Raw genomic sequence first — 16,945 nt, forward strand, 5'->3', positions numbered from 1 at the left:
TTTCCTGCCCTCCTTCAAATCTCAGCTATAGCCTGGCTTTCTACAGAAGCTTTTCCCAGCCACCTTAATCTTCATGCCTTCCCTCTGAGTTTATTTCCAATATATTAAATATATATCTTGTTTGTACTTAGCTATTTGCATGTTTTCTCTTCCCGTTAGACTGAAATCTTTAAGAGCAGGAATTATCTTTTACCTTTCTTTTATCCCCAGCACTTAGAGCATAATGCCTAGTACATAGTAAATGCTTAATAAATGTTGACTTGATGACTTTAATTTTTGTTTTATGGACAAATGTTTGTTGAACTTTTGCTAAACCAAATTGTTGAACTTGGTTACTAGGCAGGCATCAGGAATTTCACTAGTCAATTTACATCTGTAACATTGTGTTTAGTTTTGGGCAAAACAGTTTAGAAAGGACATTATAAAATCTGTATGAAAGAATATGACTAGGATGGTGGAGGATTGAAGTCAATGCCTATGAGAGTCACTTGAAGGATCTTTAGCTTAAAAAGATCTAGCTTGGGATTTGGAAGATAGAAGAAGGACAGAGAAACAGGAGGGAAAACTTCAAATATCTGAAAAGTTGTCATATGAAAGAGGAATTAAACTTTCAATTATCCTTAGTTCCAGTGGGTCCAAATTTCAGAGAGGCGAATTTAAAAGTGATATAAGGAAAAACTTCCTAACAATGAGAACTGGCAAAAAGTGGAATTCCTTGCTGTGGTAGGCAGTATATCCTCCCTCAGTGGAGACCTTCAGGCTAATACCAGATGACTGTTAGGGATGCTGCAAAAGGAGGTTCTTTTTCAGGTTCAAATTGAACTAGAGGGTTTCTGAGATCTCTTGTAATTGTCTTTTTAGCATTTTGAGCAGAGGGATAGATGGGACCTGTTGCCAAGGGAGACTATGAACTCTGTTTCTTGGCCATGTATGGAGACATTAGTGAAATAAAACTGGAGCCAGTCTAATTCCTCTATGAGTATGTTGTAATGCAAAGAACATTTTTCCTGGAATAACATTGGGCTAGTCACTTCATTTGACTGCACTTCAGTTTGTTTGGACTAGTTAGAGATATCAAACTCATAGCCTGGGTAAAATTACTCTGTATGGCTCCCAAAATATTAAAATGTAACTGGCAAAGGTTTAACAAATAAATAAAAATAGAAGCCAACATAGATAATGTTAATTTGAAGTTTTTTAAGTCAATAGGCAGCCTGCAGGTATCTGTTTCTCTTTGAGTTTGACACTACTGGTCTAGATTATCTCTAATATCTCTAATTCTTTAAAACTTGTTTATTTTGTGATTCCAGGATTTCCTTGGATAAATTTTTTCCAAAACCATTACCTTCATTTGGGGATAGTGACTGAAAAAGAGAATGGATGATACTCACACTGAGAAGGTGCCTTCCCCCATTGTGGTGATGGTGGGACATTTTGCACATAGCCTGGTAATCATACATGGTCACTCTGTAAAACAAGAGAACTGTGTGTGAAGAAAGAAGCAGATGTCTCTGCTTAGTGAACTTCTCGGTACTCATTTATTTTCAGGATCAAATGTAAAATACTCTATTTGATATTTAAAACCCTTTATAACCTGTCTTCTTCTTAGTTTTCTAGTCTTCTTATATTTTACTCTTCTTTGCACACTCTTCTATCCAAATCTACTGGCTTATTTGCTTTTCCTTTATTGTGACATTTAAGACTCCTCTCCTCATTTTAAATCTCTTTATTGTTTTCCCTTTATACCTGGGATGTTCTCCTTCCTCACTGTCATCTCCTGGCTTCCTGGCCTCCTTCAAGATTGCCTCAAATACTACCTTCTGCAAGACTTTTCCTGATTCCTCTCATTGCTAATGCCTTCCCTCTGAGATCACTTTTCATTTATAATGAGTATTCTGTCTCTATGAAAGGGGTCTGGTATGTGCACAGAACTGATCAGCTTGCATTAGATGACATGGAATGATGCTAGGGAACTGCTTCCTGGGGAATTGTGATGATGTGTAAGAAAAACACCTTCCTTGGGGGAAGGGTCTCCGGGACTTCTTCCCTGCTGCATGTGGCCCCTAGTAAAATGGGACCTTCTATGTCCTTTTCCTTCATTCTTTTTTATTCCAGGTTCAGGAAGTAGAATCTTTAACTTGATCTGGAGGCCAGCCATAGGAATCCAGGTATCAGAACTATACTGAAGACTGCTTTTGTCCTGGAAAAATTTGTGACTTTCAGGAAAACTTTCTAGATCCATATCCATGAAAGCTGAGACAAGAACTTATCTGACTGCAATGCTATCCATGGATGTGAACTTAGAGGGACCTACTGTAAGAAATAAAATTGTAAGGTTTTGTTTCCACAGTTGAAAATTTTCAGTCTCACAGCCTCCTTCTGTTGCCATAGTTGCTATATGCCAATGTGATATAAGTTTTAGGGTCAGTACATCCATGCTGAAGAGAATTTAGTATCTTAATTCAACAGAAGTAATAGCAGGTTCTGGTTGAGTGCAAATGACCTAGGTTTATGCTCCAGGCAAGCCAAATTTTAAATTGAGCATGCTTAATAAACCTCATGTATATTAACTTCTCCCTTCAGGAGGAAACATCTATCATTTTTGAACATATGTGGCAAGGAGAGGGGGGAACATGGAAACATGTCAAGGAGTTCATATAGTGGGAGTGTCATGAAATATTAGATTTTGTAAGGATCTTCTCTAGTGGAAATTCTGAGAAGAAGACGAGGAGGAAATTGCATTTGTGCCTTCTTAAAGGAGTTTGGTGCTTGCTTTTTGCAAGAAGCATATAAAGCCTTCCTCTACTCCCTCCAAGAATTTGGATCTGGAGTTTTTATTTCTAACACTACTCTGGAGGAACTGAACTCAGTTTTGAGCCTACTCCAGAGACTGAGATGATATAAAGGAGCAAATGTCATCAAATTATTGGGGGAAATATATGTGTACTTGTTTTTGTTATATATGTGAAGTAAATGCCCCTTTAAAAAAATTATCCAATGTTAGGTTTGGGGGTGACAGTTACTGGCCCCAAGAAAGAGTCTTGGGCTGATGAAAGTGAGAGATGCGCCATAAATTCCTCCTGGAAACTTGAAACCCTTGGGAAAGAAAAGTGATGTTGGAGGCATGGCCCTGAGAAAGTAGGGCCTGAGTACACATTTTCTAGAGCACATGGTTATTTGCATGTTACCTGAACCATGACATGTGAGGGATCATGTTTGGACCATTCTTTTAACATAATCCTTGGCACATAGTAAATGCTTCTTAAATACTTGTTGACTGATACCTAGTCTGCTTTTTTTTTTTTTTTTTTAATAGTAGCTCTGGTTGAACTTCTCTGTCAGGAAAACACCTACCTCCTGAACTCTAGAGAAACTTTTCAGTTTCTTGTAATACATTTCACCCTTCTCCCCAGGTAGAATGCAGGCACAGAAAAGAAATAGTTTATTTTTGTGTTTGTCACTTCAGCCCCTAGGAATGCTCCATAATTGTTATTTAAATGCTTCTGAATTGAATTGACTAAAGGTAGCACGTCCATTCAAGGTCAACATAAAGAAAACAAATGTTTAAAGTAGCATTTCTGTAAACCCTAGGCAGGGGAATAGAGAAGTTAAGTTATAGAAAACAATTTAATTTTAAATAATTTTGGAAAAAATGAATAAGTAAATATAAGTCTTGGCAGATATCCAGAGCAAAATAGGCTAAAATGCTTTTGTTAACCTTAAAGTGCTATCTAAAGATGAGTTTAGTCATAACTGGAGAGAGCTGGAGGATTCTATACCAGCTCAATGATCACCTCCTTATTCCAGTCCTCCTCTGGCCCCCATGTCTATTTCCTGATGTCTGAAAAGGAATTTTGGAACTTTTTCGGGGCTTTCACCTCTGGCTAATCATGCCAGGATTTTGAGAGCCATCTGGGCTCTTAACTATCATACTTGCTCATGTTTATAACCCAGGATGAGTGAAAAAGAGACATGATCTTCAGGTAAGAGAACTCCCTACTTACTGAGTGAATACCCCCATGTTGAGCAGATAGGTCATGACTGAGCCATCCACCTCTCCCAGGAATCTTCCAGTCTGAAAAAAAGAAGAGAGAGAAAATACCAAGAAAGCAGGAGGAGAGGATATATTTGGAGGCGTAAGTAAAAGTTTGCTGAGTTTCCCAGCAGAGTTATTCTGTAGGGGCCTCAGGCTCTGTTCTAAAATTAATTCCTGAATAGGAGAGCCCCATTTCCCCATAGGGGTGGACTAGGTACTGAGGGAAGATTGTTTAAGTGAAGAAATCAAAACAACAAGGAAGCATGAGGCTTAATTATTATCTTTCCTCCATAAACTCTCTTAATCTCAATTTATTTATCTATAAATTATGATAATGATACTGGCACTACCAACCTTTCATGAACAAAGCCCCCATGTAGACCAGAAATGTAAATATAAATGAAAATTATTGTCATAAAAAACCTTGGAATATGGAAACAAGCTAGTTCAGAGAAGTCCATCCTAATAAGGTTAGTTATGAGATGAGAATTAGATCATTTGGGGACTCATTTGGGCTATAACAATTAAATTTTTTTTTTAAACAATTCACTTGATTGTTATAACTCAAGGTAGTGGTGGTTTTATTGGAGAGATGAAATCCAGGCTCTTTTGAAATATTTTATTGTTGTGATTGCTACTACCATGACTATTACAATGCCTATTACAATTTGTCACTACTGAAATCAGGTGCATGTCCCTGGCAGAGAAACTGAACAAATATAGCAATCAGAGACTATGCTAAGAAAGGCAATTAATTAGTATCTGAGTTCCTGAAGAGGTATCCCATGTGTTTAAGAATGTAAGGATTCATTATAAATCAGTGTAAAATCAAAATGTCAAGGAAATTTATCTTTTGAGGATAAAAGTAATAATTGTTGATTTAATGACATTTTACACTTATAAAGAACAAACACAATGGATAAAGCAGACTTGGAATCAGGAAAACCAGGGGCCACTTAGCTTTTCAGTATCTCTCCAAGACAAGGACTTATAAACAAAGTGCCTATCTATCAGAGGAGGAAGTTTTTATAAAGGAATCTCTACATAGGCGACTTAAGTAGGTTGAATATCAGCGCTACCTTCCCTGTCCGCAGATAGAACCTGCTGAAGCTTTTGTTCTGTTGGCACAGTCATGATCATCATGCCACAATGAGACACTGAAATGGAACTGAAGTAGAGGGCCTGAGATTATGTAACTAGTAGCTACTGGAACAAAGTGAAGACTCAAGTTCTTTCTTTTAGACCATATTTCCTTTTCTATAATATAGCTTATAGTCAGTGGACAGAGGGCTGTTGTATTCCCAAATCTGCTTATGTGGTCAGGAAACATGACTCTGAAAGTGAAACTAACGTGAATCAAAGACCAATGGAGAGAAACAGTTGCGATTTCAAAATTAATTGTTAAATTTGATAATAAGGTGCTAGGAAGTAGCCACCCCACAATGTAACAAAAATTGTTAGTAATCATGTGAATATTTTATAATGCATTTTCTAATATGAGTCTCAGACCCATGAAATAAGTAATCTATTATTAATCTCATTTTGCAAATGAGAAAACAAGCTAAGAAAGATGAAGTAGTTTATCCAAAATCAACCATGGCAAATAGTACTTTCCAACTCCAAATTCAATGTTTTTGCATTTTTTCTATTAAAAACATTTACAAAAATTATATGTTTACATATATATTATTTATTAAACTATAAATATTTATATATTTGTAGTTTATGTAAAATATTTATAGTAGCTCTCTTTGTGGTGGCAAAGAACTGGAAATTTCCCGTCTATTGGGGAGAATGGTTGAATAAGTTGTGGTATATGATTATGATATAACACTACTGTGATGTAAGAAATGATGAGCAGGTTGATTTTAGAAAAACATGAAAAAAATTGCATGAAAAAATGACATCAAGTGGACAAGAGGACATTGTCTACCAAAGCAAACTGGTAACTATTCTACAATTTATGACTTTAGTCTATAAAAAGATACTTGGGGCACTGAAAAGGTAAGTCATTCAACCAAGATTATAGAGTCAGTATGAATCAAACAAAGAACTTGAACCTAGGACTTTGCAATTCCAAAGCCAGTTCTTTCTCCACTAGCTTATGCCAAATTTGCCAATAGTGCATCTTTATTTCACTAATGTTGGTACTTCCTTCCCTAGTGTAGTTAGTTAGAACTATACTAACTATTAGAAATATGCTACAAAGATAAAAAGGACTCAGGATTGTATGAAGTAAGTTGGTTTATTTAAGGCTCTTGAAAGAAGCCTGCAATCCACCCAGGGGTAGTCCCTGGGTAGATCCCTGCTTATAGATGTGGGAATTGTGCCACAGTTCTCTTTTATTGTCCTGACTTAGTTTCCCTAAATTGTTCTGCCTTGTTTTCCCTGAATTGTTTTGCCTCAGGTTCTAATTATTCTGCTCAATCCTGCAAAAGCACCCCTCCCTCTTAATCATCAGAATATTTGATAAGGATAAAAGATCTTATATTGTAGAATGTCAGAATGACTCTCCCCATCCCAAGCTATTAGAATGTCAGATATCATCTTATCAAGATGCCTCTCCCCATGTCCGGAGTGCCTCCCCCCATTATGTCCTCCCCATCTGCGGTGGCTTCCCCCACCCTGTCAGAGTCCTGTTCCTGCTCTCAGCACCCTGACTCTGTCCCTGCCTCAGTCCTGAGTCTGAGCCACGTGTATATATGAACTCAAGATCTCACATTGTTTGCTGTATTCTTGGAGACAATAGTCTCATTCAGCCCTGGGACCAAACCATGGATCCATTTGGTCCCAGTAAATCTCTCTCTTTCAAATAAAATATTAAATATTCTCTAATCTCTATCTTGCCTCAGTTTCTCTGGCAGTACATTTTGCATGCTTCCCGTTGAGATGTTAGAAAATGAGCAGGATTAGAGATTAGGGATCTTCAGGTGTCCACCTTGGGCCTCAGGGCAGCTGGGGATCTGGGTTCTTGGCCTGAAGAAGCCAGCCCTCTGGATTTTTTTCAAGAGTCTCCAGGAAAGAGCATTCTTCAAGTGCAACCATGTCTGATGGTGGATACCTTCATTTCAGCCACTGAAGAGTAAATCTAGATTTCTTATTTATTTATCTGTTCTATCTGTCTGTCTGTGCTAGCATCTTTATTCTCAGAATTACAGGACACCGACAGGTGTTAAATTCTGAGAATAGTGTCCACTGGATGCAGTATGCAACTACCTGGGTTTCTTCTAAGACACATCTAGTCTGATATGACTCTGTGCACCTTTGGGGTACTCTCTGGTTATATGTGTTAAATGTTTTGTTTAATGTTGTAATTGTGCAGCCTGTGTGATTTGTGTTCTGTGTGACTTGTCTGTCTGTTTTGTTAATTTAAGAGCTCTGTTAAGTTTTAAGAACAACGATTAAGAAATTTGGGAATTGATTCAATGTTGCAACTGTACTTAGTAAAAATTGCTTGTGATTTCTAATTCCTTAACCTGTTGCATTGATCTGTAAGTAAGAACAGAAAAATTTTGGCTATCTTTTAAACTGGCTGATGGTTTTTTCTTTGGAACAGTTTTCAAAGGCAGCTAATAGGATTTCAAGGAAAACCTTACCTTGATTCAAATTCAAGCCTGGCCTAGACTGGGCTGGGCAGATGAGGCCTCTGGAGGACAAAGGAGTTTATACTAATTGCTTTGGAACTCAGGTAGAAGAAAACATTTGATTAGAAATTTTGATGATTTTGAAATTGTGGGAAATAATTTTACTATTGCCTTTGCATGGCAGATTTGTTCTGAGTATTCTTTTGGGCAGTTTTGAAATTGTGGGGAATAATTTTACTGTTGTCTATACAGGCTAGATTTGGTTATGCTTTAAATTCAGCTCTGCTGGACATGAGAATGCAGGTGATTTATTAAGGATTGGTTCATAGGAGCAATCAAAGGTTTGCATGATTTTAGGAAATAAGAGAAAGTATTGGGAAGGTATTTGGGAGGAAGAAAGAAGTTGGATGAGGTAGGGAAAAAACGAGCTTCCCTTCCCCCTTCCCCCTGCCTCTTTGGAAGTGGAGTGGGTGGAAGAGTGGCCACGTGGAATCCTCCCCCCCAATTAAGTGTGTTACAACCGCTTTCTGCAGAGGCTTGGTTTTGGCAAATGATTTCAAGAGATAGGCCCATTTTGGGGGGTTAATTGACTGAATATTTGTCTCTGTGTTGGGTATTTTAAAAGCAAACTGCTTTGTATATATAATGTTCACTTATGAAACACATGAAAGATAACTTGTGAACTTACTGAGACAAATTTATTACAGTTATCAATGTAAGGTTATGGTATTTCTAAAAGTTTAATATTTTTAAGAACCTCTTGGATTCTTTTATGTGGTAATAGGATACACTGTATAGGATATTCTATCTAAGTTTTACTTGATTGTATTGGGTCATCCTGAGGTCATTTAAAGAGCCTCTGAAAATAATAGGTTTTTTTTCTTTTTTGTCCTTTGGAAAATGTTTTTGTTATGGACAATATGCAATTTGAAATATTTGTCTATGTATTGAGTATTTTAAAGCAAAATGATTTGTATGTATAATGTTCACTTGTGAAAATGTCTACTTAGATATGAAAGAAGTGAACTTCCTGAGACAAATTCTTACTGTTATAAATATAAGGTTATGGTAAGTATCTGTTTAGGATTTATCTGAAACTTTGGTTAATGGGATTTGTTATTGGAAATAAAATTTCTTGGGCTTATAGTTAATGCTATTTGGGAGTTTAAAAACTCTACCCTCTGATAGTTAGTGGGACAATTAACTGGAGTAAAAAATGAATTAAAGCTATTTTATCCTGTATGTGCTGAAGGTTGAGTTTTAACTGCTTATATTATGTTATAGTTGTGTCCCTGCATTTTTTTCCTCCTGTGACCGATTTCTATGATTAGAGCAATGGTCAATAGAAATTGTTAATGCAATTCAATTATGTCATACTTTGCTATTTCCAATCTGGTTATATGTAATCATTATATCCTAAATATTTGGGCAAATAAGTATTTAGCCTGATCATCTGTTACTGGATATTGTGTTTATGATATTCAAGTGTTTTTTTAAAAGGTTTCCAATTAATGAGAGGACAATTAGCACAATGAGACCTAACTGCTACTTATGTGGGACTATAGCTGACAGCCATTTGCCTTTCCTGTTAAGCAAACTCATCTCTTCACATAGGAAGCTGCTGGCTCTGCACATTTTGCAGCATTTTGAACCAAGTCTTTCTATCTTAGACTGTTCTATAACCTTTATTTGTTAGATTTGTGTTTTTTTGTTCTAGATTTTGGTCAAATTACAGCTATTGACCTAGATCAGCTTTGATTGACAGCATGCCACACCACATCTGTCCCCTGCATGGACTGAGAATCTCCGCCAGTGCCCAGCCTGAAGCAGTTTTTGAGAGACCATTGTCCATGCTCCTAATGTACTTTGGACTGATATGGGGAATTGGGAACCCTGATTGGGTCCTCTATTACTGTGTGTTTAAGATTTGGGATGAAATTTGTTAAAACTGTACTAGTCTGTTGTTTCGATTCACTCTTGGGATGGTAATTTGATAATTCCTTTCCATGAGGAAAAAAAAAAGGAGGAAGAGATAGGAAATTAGGGAAACTGGTGTATTTTTGTCAAAATACCTGCAAGAATGAGAACTTTGCCGTAGGCACTTCTGCCCCACCCTCTATCTCACTAGTTCAGATTGAATTGGAAATGTTTTAGACAGTCCTTTTCATTTTTACTCCTTCCTTAAAATTAGTGGACTATGATTTGCTGGTTATGCTTTAACTTTGAATTCCCTTATTCTGCTGGAATTGCCCTGGAAGACTCAGTTTTTGGGATTATTTTTTAGAAACAACCAGAAATCAGACACCTATCCTGGGACTGGAAATTTCTCTGATCTGTTTCTCCACTCCTGTTACCCCAGTATTTCAGCATTCTCAAAAGACCTTGCAGTTGATATAAGGCCTCTAAGAGTTTGGGGTTACCTGCCTTGGTCTAACTGTGCATAGTCTGTTCAGAAATCTGTTTCCTAGTAGCAGCTCCTGTTCTGTTGAGAGGGGACAGGTGGAGCTACTCCAGGCCCCATTTTTCCCCCCCTTTGGAGTCCCTGACAGACTTGGGATGCCTTCTTAGAATGGGCAGTAGGACTGCCTTGAGCACTGCTACTCAGCAGAGGCTGTGTTAAATGTACAAATGACCACAGACCTAACTCACAATGAATTGTCCATCTCAAACTGGATTCTCTGGCTGAGATGCTCCCTAACTGCAGAGGACCTAACCTGCTTGCAATAGGGAGCCTTTTGTAATGCTGATTAACTCTGGGGTTATCAGGGAGAGACTTGTCCTTGTCATAAGTCCTTGCATTTTTCTAGTTTTAGTTTGATTTATTTGCTTCACAAGCAAAGGTTGATTCTGTTAACACCTCCTTGACATGTTCTCCCTCCCTTAATCCTATTATTTATGTTCAAAAATGGTAGAAAATTCCTTCTTTGGGGAAGAGAAATTAAAATTAATTCATTAAGCATGTACACCCAGAGCTTACAGTTACTTTTCACCTACTTCTTGTTTTGAGGTGATTTTTATTAGTTTATCTGTTCAGTGTTTCAACATTTTATTTTGAGTGATCTTTCCCTAAGTCTTTGTCTCTATATGGAAATATAAATCTATAGGTTATTTACAGCAACCTCTTCTTATCTTTAAAGAATAGCAGAATCTCAACCTTATGGAACCTCAGAGGCCTTTTAAACTTGAACAAGAATCACTTCTGTGATAGCCCTAACAAGAAGTTAGCTAGCTTTTGTTTGAGCCAACCAATTCTATATTTGGATATGTAATATTAGGAAATTTTTCCTTATGTTAAATCAAAATCTTTGTAACTTTTAACCCCAGGCTCTAGTGATTCTGCCTTTGCAGATGGAGTCAAAGAAATCTCATCTCCAGTGATTTTTACTTAGGGGTTCATAATCTTCCATGGAGGATCTTTCTGGAGCACTGGATGCTTGCTTTCCTTTGACTCCTTTAATATTCTGAGGGTTCCAGTGTATCAAGGCTATCCATTTGTCTTCCTTCAGTATTACTAGGTGACTAGCCTACTTCATCCTATAGACATAGATGCCCTTGATGAATGTTTAAGATCTTTTTCAATTCTAGATCCCATTATCTTAGGCATTTCTACTTTCAAGTCATAATTGGCAATAGTCTTTGCTGTCGTTCTTAGATCCACTATGACACATTTTTCCATTGTTCTATGGGTTATCAAGAAGGCATTAAAATAAAAAGATTGCATGTTTTCTTGGGACAAAGGTTCAGAAGGTCCCAGAGAAGGGTCTTTTATTGGGACATTTCAGACAAGTCCATACCAGAAGGACTCAGGGAAAAGGGCCTCATCATGCTGTCCTCAAAACTCTATTTGGAGATGACCAACTAAATAAATGAATTTAGTGGATTGGATCAAACAGATTCTAGAATATATTTACATATGACATATATTTAGTTTAAAACTAGGAAGCCAGGATTTGAGATGGCTGTGGGTTAAGAAACAGGGTCACGTGAGGATGACTTACAGAAGCTCTACACAAACACCCAGAGGCTGGTAACAGATGGATGAGAAAGATGTCAAAGCTGATTAGCATTTTTGCTCTCCCACTGTCTAATTCCCTTTAGGCCCTGGGGATGCACTAATTTGCATGTTTATGCTAGGTTCCTTCTCTTTAATAGGTTGTGGAAGAAGTCCACCTCTCTTTTAGGGAAGAAGGGAATCCTGATGTGGAGTTGCAGAAGCTAGTGTCCCACTGCTCCCTGATCTAGGGATAGGTTTAGGTCAGATTTCTTAACTACTCCACTCTACATTTGCTAAATAAATTCCCTTTTCCTGATCACATGCCTGAAAATAAGTGTCCTTGGGTATAAGGAAGGGATAGGGTGAGAGAGGCTGTGGATAACAGCTAAGTACAAACCCAACTCTTGGAAAGATTGCTCAAAGCTCATGTCCTGGCAGATTTTTTATTATTATTATTATTATCAATTTTTTTGAGGTGGACCAGTGATAGTTTAGTTTTTTGGTATCATCATTTATGATAATAATATTCAAACTCATGAAACCATGATTTCATCTAAGGGTACATTCTTTTGGTAGAGAACATAACCCATTTAGATTTCTCATGTTGTAAAATTTTTAGTATTCATATCTCTCCAACAAACAGGTGTCCTTTCTCTAAATCCCTTAACATTTTGTAAGTACCAATTGTGTATCCATCTGTTAATCCTTGCTCTCACCAACTAATTAGGCCATCTCCTTTTCAGATAATACTTATCTTCAATGTTGTCTTTTATGCTAATTCTTGCTATAGTCAGCTTGCATTCACCAAGTGTCTCCATTGTTTTTTTGAGTTATCCTCAATTTTATTTCTTTTGTTATGGTGATATGATATTGATAGAGTATAGCTTCTAGGGGAAATATAACAATAATCCTGAAGTCTCCTGACCTTAGAGTGCTATTGTTATAACAATCTGTCTCTCTGATTTTAAAGTCTTCTGGCCTTAGGATAGTCCTACAAACATTGCTGACTGTCAGATAGATAATCTGCTGGTCAGTGAAAACCAAATTCCTGAGACAATAGCTGATAGACCATTCCTCAGATAGCTGAATTAGCTATAAAATTAGCATATCAGTGACAAAAGAACCAGATCTCTCTGTCTTTTCCTATAAATTTGTCTTCTTGCTCCTGATTTTTTGCTAAATCCTTTTGGAACTTAGCCCACTTCAATTGATGTTACAATTACAATAAATCTTGCCCCTTGATTTGGAGATGGGTTCAAGCCTGAAAATTCTTTTGAGACACCTCACAACACTGGTTTGTGATCCCAACCTCTTGGGATCTCCTTTTGAACCTCAGCAACACGATTTATAGGAAAATACTGGTGTTAAAAAGATAGGCCCTAACTACATCTACAAGCATGCAAAATAGATTACCCCGGCCTAGATAAAGTGATATCTTTATATTGTCCAGATTAAGATAGGCAGTTGGACAGACATCTCATTTAGCTACTTAGATGCAGATATCCTGGACAAATAAAGAGAAGAGAACAGGTTGGATTATATTTGGGAAATTTTTCAGAGCTTTCAATGGTCCCAAGCTGCTCTCTCACATAAAATAATAATACCAGCTTACATTTCTGTAATATTTTAAAGCATACAATATGATTTTTCTATAACAAGCCTGTGAGGTAGATGTACTATCTATTACTAAGAAAAATATCTGAGCCCAAGGCGATATAGCTAGTAAGTAAACTAAAATTCTCTGCAAGAAGATAGCAGGTACACATATATTGTATCTAGGATATACTGTGACATATTTAACATGTATAGAACTGCTTGCCATCTGGGGGAGGGGATGGAGGGAGGAAGGGGAAAAGTCGGAACAGAAGTGAGTGCAAGGGATAATGTTGTAAAAGATTACCCAGGCATGGGTTCTGTCAATAAAAAGTTATAATTATTAAAAAAAAAAAAAGAAGATAGCAGGTGTGTGGCTAATATATGTGACAAGGTTAAGAAAAATAAAATTCAGGAGGCAATGGACTAGAGATGCAGAATGAGATATACACATTCAAATGCAGCTAGTGTGTTCATTTGTTTTGATTTACTACACATTTGTTATAAGGGTAAGCATCAAGTTGGGGAAGGAGGATGGTAGGTTAGTGGGTAGTGATAGATATGTAAAAAAAGAGCATCAATAAAGCTTTTTTTTTAAATGCACAGAAGAAAACAAGTACAGAAGGGGAGGAATATGGAGCTGTTTTTGTATCCTGTATGGTATTTAGAATTCTTAAAAAGCAAAGTTTACAGTTTTTATACAATTCTCTTTCTATTTGTATATTGAAATATTTATTGATAATTATTGAGATGGTAATGAAAAAGAAAATGTAATTAATTGTTAAAAGTGTAGGTGGCAATGGGGGAAGCCCTTGGAAAAATAGCAGTTCTCAATAAAATTGTCTAGAATTGGGGAGGTGGAAAGGGAAGGGAGAGGGAGCATATGATGCAATATAGCTAAGGTGGAAGAAGGTCTTTCCCAGGCAACTAGAGTGATATGAATGACAGCATGAAATGATGAGTGGGAGGATATGACAAAGAGAACTGGGGAAAAGGTGAGGTAAGGAAAAGGATGGGGTTGGAACAACAAAAACTGGAACAGTCACAAAGTTAGAAAGCCTAAGGAAAGCTCCCGTCCTAGAGTGGAAAAGAGCCATGTCCTGTATGTGGAATCAGAGGATGGGACTTCATGGTCCAGTTTTCTATAGAATATTAATTGATTGTAGTCACTTACGTTTCCTCATCTTTAAGATGGGGTTAGCCATGTTAACAATAGTAGCAACAGTAACAACTAATACTTATTCTCTACCCTAAGTGTTTGAGGTAGGATTTGAACTCGCCTTTCACTGAGCTGGCTCTCAAGCTCTTTTTAAGTGTCAAGAATAACATCAGCTATTATCCCTTGCTTCTGGTTCTCCTCATTAGCTACCCACCAATCTATTCTGACTCCACAAGCTGTCTCTCTCTCTCTCCTAGCATTTCACAAAGGGTTTACCAGCTTTTGCATTATAATGTAGACAGTTACCTCTTTGAGGGAGGCTATAGTTGTTAAATACAAGATTAGTCACAGATGTTGTATCGGATGTTAATTGCTTTCTCTCCTGTCACCACCTGGACAGCCCCTCTCACCTTCTTCACTACAACCCTTTGGGGGTAGATGGCACTGGCATTATTATCGCTCCCTTATATAAGAGGTAACAGGTGCAGAAAAACAAGGTGATATGGCCAAGAACTCGAGCTAAGAAGTAACTGAGCCACCAGAGGTTAGCCACCTAAAAATAGCCTTCACATTCATTTTGGAGGAGGATGAAGAGGGAGCAGACTCAAAACTGATTTAATTGTTAAAACACAGAGTAGGCTAAGTGACAAAAGGGAACCTGTAATGATACCAAATCTACTTGCATAAAGACCACACTTTTTATTCTGGTTTTCTGGCAATTAAGCAGGGGAGATGGCAGCTACTGTGAGGAACTTTCAGTGGACACTGAGATATATGTCAGGAGTCACAGAACAGCTGGCAGCAGGCAGAGCTAGCAGGCAACAAGGAAGGAAGAGGAGAAAGCAGAAGAGGTAAAAGTAATGATGATAAAATGAGGGAAAAAATGGCAAGAGGTAGAAGACATGGGAAGGTAGAAAGGAAATATTTCCTTGCTTAAAAACACACTTCTTCAACCTGTTCTTTGCTGTTGTTGTTGTTTTTTTTTTTTTTCTACTCAGCTCCCAAATAAGAATAGGGCAATGATGTCTATTTTTTTTTTTTTTTGCAATGATGTCTAAAAGTGATTATTGTAACAGTAAATATAGGATGTCTAGAAAAGAGTAAAAAATCATAGAAAAAATGAAGTTGGAAGGCACCTACTTGATAATTTACTCCAGTTGCCACTCAAAACCATGATCTCCATCCTTGACAACTATCCTCTGTTAAAACACTTCTAGTGACAGAGAGCTTACCACCCTTAGAGCCATGTCATGTCATTTCATTTTTGGACAGCTCTCATTGTCAAAGTTTGTTTCTTAACTTGAGCTGAAATCTGAAATCCATCTCCCCATAACAAACTTGAGTTTTGTGCTTCTCTCTTTCCCAGACTGGATTTCAGAGGCTAAAACAGTGCTATTCAAACCATTGCTGCCCAACTGTTTCCTTTATATATGGAGCTTTCTGCTCACTGGAACTTAGAATAATAACGATGATAATAATTATATGCCAGATAGAGCTTGGTGGTTTGCAGAGTGCTTAAATATATCATTACATTGGATCCTTACAGCAGTCCTGTGAATAGTTACTGCTATAGGTATTATCAATCCCATTTAGCACATAAGAAAACTGAAGTTCTGAAAAGTTAAGTATGTTGTTCAAATTTACCCAACTAGTCAACACTTGACTACAGCACACTCTTATAAAAAAGGCTAAATCTTAGAATTTTAGGATTTTAAATTGGAAGTAACTTTAGAGATTATCTAAGTCCCCTTGGTTTACAGAATAGCAAAATGGCTCATCCAAGGTCTTACAATTAGTATGTGAAAGAGCCAGGATTCAAACATAGTGTTTTAATTTTAAATCCAGTAATGTATTTGCCCCTCTCTGAAAGATAGCTCCCATGATGGGCTAAACACTGCTAACTTTTAACAAAAAAAATTAATAGTCAGTAATCTGATTTATATTCAAAATAGCTTTGTGAGATAAGTAGGACATATTATTACCACTTTCATTTGACTGATAAGGAAATGATGCTTTAGTTTGGATCATGATTCAGAGGTCCCTTCCTTCATTTTGCCAATGAGAATCTAGGTCCAAGAGAGGTTAAAGTGTATCCGGGTCAAAAAAAAAAAAAAAAACACAACCCTACTCTGAAGAGGGATTTGGACTCAGATCTTGACTTCAAATCTAGCTCTCTATTGGCATGCCATGTTTTCTTCTGAGATTGGTAGTGCAAGGGAATTATTCAGTTTAGAAAGGAGGAAAATGAAACTCCCAAGAGGAAATCAAATTGCTGAAATCACTAAATAATAGTTATGTGAGGTAAGTGCTAGGTTTAAACTTCATTAGGGTTTAAGATCTTAAGGGACAGAAACATGAAAGATCAAGGAAGTTTTCAGATGCAAAGAAAAATTTTCACACTCAAGAGTTGGAGGCTCAACTAGCTCAAGTACATAAGAAGAGAGCAGCAAGACAATAAGCTTGTCCCTGACATAGACTACCTTAATAGCATCTTTCTGCTAGAGTTATTAATAGGCACCAAGACTGATGATTTTTATTCCCTGTGCCCTCTTAAAGAACAGGAGAATAGTCAGAAGAGG

The 16,945-nt window shown here is 37.1% G+C and overlaps 1 protein-coding gene across 1 annotated transcript in view; it reads right to left on the reverse strand.

Annotated features, from left to right (window-relative positions):
• Positions 1-16,945, reverse strand: part of CACNA2D4 (calcium voltage-gated channel auxiliary subunit alpha2delta 4) — a 160,362-nt gene that overhangs the window by 23,072 nt on the left and 120,345 nt on the right. The window contains exons 29-30 of the mRNA XM_051962435.1: positions 4,005-4,075; positions 1,392-1,467 (exon numbers count right to left, since the gene is read on the reverse strand). Of these exons, the coding sequence (XP_051818395.1) occupies positions 1,392-1,467; positions 4,005-4,075 (147 nt within the window). The remainder of the gene's footprint in view (positions 1-1,391; positions 1,468-4,004; positions 4,076-16,945) is intronic.

Source organism: Antechinus flavipes, chromosome 5 (assembly GCF_016432865.1).
Source record: "Antechinus flavipes isolate AdamAnt ecotype Samford, QLD, Australia chromosome 5, AdamAnt_v2, whole genome shotgun sequence".
Lineage (NCBI taxonomy): Eukaryota > Metazoa > Chordata > Mammalia > Dasyuromorphia > Dasyuridae > Antechinus > Antechinus flavipes.